This window comes from Haliotis cracherodii, unplaced genomic scaffold (assembly GCF_022045235.1).
Source record: "Haliotis cracherodii isolate W230 unplaced genomic scaffold, xgHalCrac1.p SCAF_3, whole genome shotgun sequence".
Lineage (NCBI taxonomy): Eukaryota > Metazoa > Mollusca > Gastropoda > Lepetellida > Haliotidae > Haliotis > Haliotis cracherodii.
In genome coordinates this window covers 30,068,465-30,076,240 of record NW_027266286.1, presented here as the reverse complement: position 1 = coordinate 30,076,240, position 7,776 = coordinate 30,068,465, and the positions used below count along the sequence as shown (strand labels likewise).

Below are 7,776 nucleotides of genomic sequence, written 5' to 3'. Positions count from 1 at the left end.
TGTCATTGAGAAATAGACCTCACAGAGAAACAGGAAGAATAATGCAGTAGCTATCACAGCAGATTCATGCAATGCATATTATTCAATTTAAATGTTTATTATTAATAATAATTGAATGTTTATATTTATTTACGGGGTACTTTGTTGGAACATATTTTGATAAAAATGCGGCTGTAAGAGGAAAGTCAAAATGGCGGACGATTTAGATGATGAGTGGTGGTTGAAAGGGGATAATGCACCACGTGGTCGGTATTTTTACATTATTTACTCCAAAAGTAGAACGAAATGTTTATGAAAGTATGTATAATCTATTGTTTTATTGTCTTCCGTTAATTGCTGGTCTATATCAGCGTATTCACACGGGTTACTGATCGCCCAGTCAAGTCGGGGATAACCACGCGTTCCTCACCATTAGCCTACCTGAAAACAGCCGGTAATTTCGTAACCCAAATGAATTCGTACCCATAGAAAATTATTTATTTCTTATTTCGTCGTTCTGTTATTGAGATCTAAGTCTAGATTTTTATTTTACGTAGCATAATTTATTGCCTATTGCATAGGGGTACGAAGTTTGTTACAGATTTTCTCATTTTTAGAATGTGTTGAGACCTAAAGGTACGAATTCGTTTTGGGTACGAAATTACAGCATACCCCCAGGTTAATGCCATTACCAACTATTGGATGACTCCATGCCTTGCTACATGTACACAACCAAGAAAGCTGTATAGTAGGGTACTGAGACTTGTTTTGCTCTTATTTGATTTGCCCAACGCTGGATGCCAATGTTGAAATAATTATTATAATAAATCTTTTTTAGATGAAAAGTCCAGTGATTCAACAGAAGAAAATCAAAGCCAATCTGACAAGAAAATCCAGGATGTCAAGAGAAAAAAGGCAAAGAAAAGAAAAGCAAATGATCATGATGGCGAAAAAGATGAAATAAATGGAAAGAAAAAATTGAAAAAGGTTCCTAAAATTGATGAAACTCTCGTAAAATCTGATGAGGAGAAACCAAAGAAGAAAAAGAAGAAAAAACGAGCACGGGTAATGAAGTGATGTTATTTAGCACATGTTTAGCTGACATGGACATTAACTGTGCCTACAAGACAATGATTTTGCCTAGTCCAATGCTGCACTCAGAAATATTGGAGCTATATAATGGCGGCTTCTTCAAAAAGAAATTAAAAACAAATATGCTAAATAAATAACAGTTTTCATCTTGCATGTATGCAGATACGCTAATACCCCGTTCACATGCGCTTTTTACATATGTGTGTAGAAATACATATGTGAGTATACTTGTCATGTGAACACGTTTACTCGTGTGTATATTTACCCAAGGAGCATATTTGCATCATGTGTGGATGTAAATTTGCACTGTGTGTATATGTTGCAATGTGAACGTTTATGTCCATGTAAGAGGATGATCTAATTGATATCTGTTCTTTTGCCAACACCAAACAATTTGTCAGCAGTTGCTTTCAAGGAGTCAAAACTTTGTGTACAAATTAAATCAAACGCATGTTGCTGCACGAGAAAATTTTCGATAAAGTAACTCTCTTCTCATTCAACTTTGATTGGAAAACAAGCTGTTTTGTGTTGTATGTTGTGAACACACTGACAAATATGTGTGCCTGACACAATTTACATACCTTATTTACACACCTAAGATGCTTTTTTTTTATGTGAACACATAATAAATTTACATATACGCACATATGTATAGTTACAAATGTGTAAACTTACTTACGTTAGTAAATGTTGTGCTTGTGAATGGGGTATTACATGTTTATCCCATGCTTGTTGAAAGTGATAGGATTTCATGTGTTTAAGTCACTGTGCAGTTTTGTGCCTTTGGTGGTACATTTAAATTGCAGATTTCCCTCATTTATGATCCTTGGGCTGTCGGCACCATTCCCATGCTTGTGTTACCAAAGCAAAATCCTGAGTCTAATTCAGCTCACATTAGCATGATTAGGTAGAGGTATTTTACAGAAGTAGTTTTTCAGTCAGTTAACTCCCTTGCCTCAGGAAGATGTAAGTAGTAAAATGTTAAATGAGGCAGTCACTCACTATCATCACGATTCATGTAAAGAAATTTGACAAGACTTTCTCATTTACTCATTTCAGAAAAGGATATCTGAAGAAATATCTGGTAAAACATTAAATCCAGCTGAGAAAGATGATTTTCTGCAGTTGTTGAAGAAAACATACGAGGGAAAACTGTCAACAGTTGAATGGGATGAAATCCAGCTGGAAGGTAACAGAATGGTTGCTATGGTGTTTGGAATATAGTATGATTCTATATTACCGCAGGCTTTGTATTATTGCAGTATCAATAAACCTCGTAATCCACACCCTTTCTCGACTGGTTAACTTATGCAAATCTAAGCACAATATTTCATTGCTTGATCGAATACAGAACTCGTTGTAGTATGTCATAGCTACTTGTATATAAGTATACTCATTAACTTTTTTATGATAATTTCTGGAATGTTTTGGGGGCAGAATTACCCCCTGCATTTCCTCCATTCAATATTGGTTAGAAAAGAACCCGTTTGTTTGGACGATGTCCCTTGTCTCAACCTAGATTGCATTGATGCTGATTATGTATAGTCCAAAACAGGAAGTGATGTAAACCACATAACCCACACTCATCACACCACAAAATAGTAATACCACAATAATATAGTGTTGGCCGCCCTTGAGTTGCTAATGACAGGTACTTTGTTTACCGAACACAGTAAAGAAAATCAGCATCAATCAATCCTAATTGATGTCATCAAAAGAACATCAAAGAACAAGAAACATTTTGCGTATCACATATTTAATAGGTTGGTAAGCATTCGCCATTACAATCCATTATGAATTAACTACTGTGATATTATAGCTACATCATTAGTTATGTTATGTCTCGGATGTTAAGTTCCATTTGTATTTGTGTATTTTCATGTGATACTCATAGTATGTGTTCATGAAATGAACCTTATAAGCTCTAAATGAATGGTATGGTCAAAACAAGGTTGAATGCCTGTTGGGGATCCAGGGCAGAGTTTGTCTGCAGTGCTCCATGCTTGGTGAAGTGACTAATGAGGATCAGGTGGGTACAGAGTGTGACCTGGTGGATTGTGTTGCTCCATCTGTCGGCCATCATGGCCCTGGTGTGCTTGGTCCGACTGCTGGTTGTGTGCCATGTATGATCTGATTGTGTAACAGTGTGACCTGGTGGATTGTGTTGCTCCATCTGTCGGCCACCATGGCCCTGGTGTGCTTGGTCCGACTGCTGGTTGTGTGCCATGTATGATCTGGTTGTGTAACAGTGTGACCTGGTGGATTGTGTTGCTCCATCTGTCGGCCACCATGGCCCTGGTGTGCTTGGTCCGACTGCTGGTTGTGTGCCATGTATGATCTGGTTGTGTAACAGTGTGACCTGGTGGATTGTGTTGCTCCATCTGTCGGCCACCATGGCCCTGGTGTGCTTGGTCCGACTGCTGGTTGTGTGCCATGTATGATCTGGTTGTGTAACAGTGTGACCTGGTGGATTGTGTTGCTCCATCTGTCGGCCACCATGGCCCTGGTGTGCTTGGTCCGACTGCTGGTTGTGTGCCATGTATGATCTGGTTGTGTAACAGTGTGACCTGGTGGATTGTGTTGCTCCATCTGTCGGCCACCATGGCCCTGGTGTGCTTGGTCCGACTGCTGGTTGTGTGCCATGTATGATCTGATTGTGTAACAGTGTGACCTGGTGGATTGTGTTGCTCCATCTGTTGGCCACCATGGCCCTGGTGTGCTTGGTCCGACTGCTGGTTGTGTGCCATGTATGATCTGATTGTGTAACAGTGTGCCCTGACTATGTGGATCTTTGCTCATGCTATGAACCACTTATTTGCCAGGTACAGATTTGATTTCAGACCACTTTGATATTTCTTGAATTTTTTTTTTCTCGACATGGTCAAAGTGTAACACTTATTCAGCAGTCAGTTGTGTAGGTTGGATGCTCGTCTGCTAGTTTCGTGGGTCCAGACTTATTACAGATGGCTGTGGTACATGTTTTATATCAAGGAATTATACTTCAGCTGCAGACTTCCTTATGAGCAACCCTTCCTCTGATGGGACAGCGCCGTGTAGTTACTTGCAGTCGGTAGTGCCAGACTGGCCCAGCATGGTGGCAAGTGAAGACCTGAAGCCAGGGACTCCGTTCATGTTGATTATTGCCAGCTCAGGAGCAAGAGCTGTAGAACTAAACAGGTACGTCAGCGAATCTGCATTTGTACATTTCAATTATAATGAATTCTCTCACAGCTATTGTTCAGGTTGTCTCATAAAGATCCGTGTAGGAATATGTCTTCAGGAACCTAGGCAATTATCCTTGTCCTAAGATGCGACTAATGGGATCAGCTGACTTGGTTGATGCATGTCATTGATCCCAATTGTGATGATTGATGATAACAATGTCAATCACTGGTTTATCTGGTCCAGACTCGTTTAATTACAGACTGCTGTCTAGCTGTATTATTGCTGAGTGCAGCGTTAAACAACAACAACAACAAACAAACATTGTTCAGGTTGGATTTGTAAAAGAGGTCTTTGATTCTTACTGTTTAATTTTTCAGGGATATTCAGAAATTCAAGGGCAAAGACTGTAAATGTGCAAAGCTGTTTGCAAAACATTTTAAGGTAAGTTTCACTGTGTACATGTTATGACGATTCGTGTTGCATAAGGGGCGGTCGGGTGGCCTAGTGGTTAAAGCGTTTGCTCATCCCGCCGAAGACCCAGGTTCGATTCCTGACATAGGTATAATGTGTGAAGCCAATTTCTGGTGTCCCCAGTCATGATATTGCTGGAATATTGCTAAAAGGGGCGTAAAAACATACTCACTCACTCGTTGCTTAATAAAGGTACTATAGGAAGATAAGCCTGCGTCTACAGTTGCTGAAGTTGCTACAGTCTGATAAGCTCAATTTTTCATGCTTTGGCTTCACCTTTATTTACAATACCTCTGTTTTATGTTTCCTCAATTGTGAAAAACAGTTGAGTGTCAGGTTATGTGTAGGAACATTGCTCTGTGAGTAATACATAGAGGATGAGTGCCAATACTTTATCAGGATATAAACATACTGTTGCAAGAACGAAGGGTGAGGTGAAAAAGTGTTTTATCAGAATATATACTTACTGTTATATCCTGATTAAGAACTGGCACGAGTTCTCTATGTATCTAAGACCACAGGCACAAAACTCCACTGTTCCCATTCAAATGAGATTCAATAATTTCATAGAAACTGTACTGTGTGTGCAGTGAAGTGTTTATTGTTTGAGGCCTGTCGTGCTGAAATGTACAAGTTAACAAAACACGAGAGTTTCACAGTATTTTATCAGCATATAAATGTACTTCACCTGACTAAAATAGTGACCACCCGTTGGACCTGTGCTCTAACTGAACACAACCAATTATTGTTGTATGTACTCTCCAGAGTTGTTCCCCTTGGTAGAATGCACTCTTTGGTTTGAAGGACAGTTCACAAACCTTATCCATGTTTTATCAATGTTAGGATCATACTCATCGATTTTCATCCAAGATCTACATGACTGCATCACACAATATACCTGGATGCCATTCACAGCAGCGTAAAACTCAACTGCATCATTCATTTTGTAGTTTGGAACATGCTGGTGTTTGACACCAATAGTTGAACATATATCATTTTATGATTCATATTCATACCCTTTTTATTTTCAGTTAGCAGAACAAGTGCAGTTTTTGGCCAAGAAAGTCTGTCATCTCGGCATTGGCACACCGAATAGAATTGGTGCATTGATAAAGTCAGGTATGGAGTTCTTGGTTGGTTGTCTCATTCACAGCATACAGAACATATGTGAGGTGGGAATACAAAAGATTTCCCTCTGCAGTGGGATGTACCATGTAAAATATTTCATCAGCTTTGGCATGTTTGGTGGTTGGGTTTGAATTGTTTCTTGCCTCAGAAAGAAATGGCTTCTACTTCCTTTGTGAATGTTTTATTGAGACCAGAACTATCCTAAATTTGGCAAAAATAAATATATGCTGTGTTTTTTAGCTGCTTTTCAAAGTTTTATGTAAAACAACAACTATAATATTGAACATGTTAGGTCTGGCTGATTTCATCATGTGTCAGTATTGTGAAAAACATCCAGTCTGGCCAATGACTGTAACAAGTCAGCAACAGAAATTGATATTCTTGTTCATGTTCCAGGCTCATTGAAAGTGGACAACTTGAGGTACGTGATGGTGGACTGGAATTGGAGGGACATCAAATTTAAGAGAATTATAGACATTCCTGAAGTGAAGAAAGACTTGTTGGAGCTGTGCAAGAGCGAGCTGATTCCACACATACGAGACAGTTCTTGTAAGATTGGGATTCTCTGATCACACAGGGATAATGGACACCCAGTTGTTGAAGAAAGTTTTCATGTAAAACAATGACAAAATCTTCAGTTGTGACCCTGAAATAAGATGTTCTCAAGAATGGATGTATTTTCAGAAGTATATGATGAAGGAAACGTGTGTTTTTACATGAGTGTGAATTTGAAAATTGTTACATCTGTGAAATGTTTACAGCTCTCTACAAGTTGTCTACAGGTTTTTTGATGTTGTAGGAAATACCTAACATAACATGATAGATATTTGTTATATTTGTGTTTTTGTGTAACTGTATGTATGAGAAGCCAACCCAACATCTGAATTGATAACCATAACAGTTTGCAGACAATAAAATCTTTGCCTTTTTAGCTTAGAGACATTTATGGTTGGCATACAGTCAACTGCCAGATGATTTATAAGCAACGGAACTATTGCCGACTGCAGAGTAAAAGAACATACTCCTGTGTGGACCCAGGTTAGAATAGGTCCCTGTCACTCTAATGCTTGTAAAAAATAATAAAATTTAAACCCAGGTTAGAATAGGTCCCCGTCACTCTAATGCTTGTAGAAATAATAACACGATAAACCCAGGTTAGAATAGGTCCCTGTCACTCTAATGCTTGTAAAAATAATAACACGATAAACCCAGGTTAGAATAGGTCCCCGTCACTCTAATGCTTGTAAAAATAATAAAATATAAACCCAGGTTAGAATAGGTCCCTGTCACTCTAATGCTTGTAAAAATAATAACACGATAAACCCAGGTTAGAATAGGTCCCTGTCACTCTAATGCTTGTAAAAATAATAACACGATAAACCCAGGTTAGAATAGGTCCCTGTCACTCTAATGCTTGTAAAAATAATAACACGATAAACCCAGGTTAGAATAGGTCCCTGTCACTCTAATGCTTGTAAAAATAATAACACGATAAACCCAGGTTAGAATAGGTCCCCGTCACTCTATTGTTTGTATAAATCATAACAAGACAAACCCAGCTTAGAATAGGTCCCTGTCACTCTATTGCTTGTTAGCCCTCTGGGTCCGAAGGACCAAGGTGAGCTTATGACATACCGTGGCGTCCGTCGTCGGTCCGTTATCTGTACGTCAACAATTTCTTCTTCTTCTTCTTCTGAACCACTACTTGGAAATTAACGAAATTTGACTGGAAGCATCCCTAGGTGGTGGGAATTCAAAATTGTACAAATGGTGGGGCTGTGAGGGGCGGGGTCAAATAGTGGTAATTTGGCTATATTGCTTTAAATGACTTCTTCTCTGGAACAAAGAGATAGATATCAACCATATTAGGGTTGGAAGTATCCCAAGTTAGTGGGGATTCAAAATTGTACAAATGGAGGGGCCGACCCCCTGAGGGGCGGG

At 39.0% G+C, this 7,776-nt stretch overlaps 1 protein-coding gene across 1 annotated transcript; it reads left to right on the top strand.

The window, feature by feature from the left end:
* The first annotated feature begins 183 nt into the window (after nt 1-183).
* LOC139474303 (protein CMSS1-like) lies at nt 184-7,776 on the top strand. The gene is made up of 7 exons (XM_071257258.1): nt 184-245; nt 818-1,044; nt 2,131-2,260; nt 4,077-4,248; nt 4,614-4,677; nt 5,739-5,826; nt 6,232-7,776. Exons 1-7 carry the CDS (start codon nt 191-193, stop codon nt 6,402-6,404), a joined length of 909 nt encoding a protein of 302 aa, XP_071113359.1. The 5' UTR covers nt 184-190; the 3' UTR covers nt 6,405-7,776.

Bases quoted from the DNA above. Each gene is read 5' to 3' on its own strand.
- LOC139474303 (XM_071257258.1), top strand. From the start codon at position 191: ATGGCGGACGATTTAGATGATGAGTGGTGGTTGAAAGGGGATAATGCA. The intron at 2,261-4,076 runs GTAACAGAATGG...ATTATACTTCAG, and splicing joins GGATGAAATCCAGCTGGAAG to CTGCAGACTTCCTTATGAGC. The intron at 5,827-6,231 runs GTATGGAGTTCT...TTCATGTTCCAG, and splicing joins TGGTGCATTGATAAAGTCAG to GCTCATTGAAAGTGGACAAC.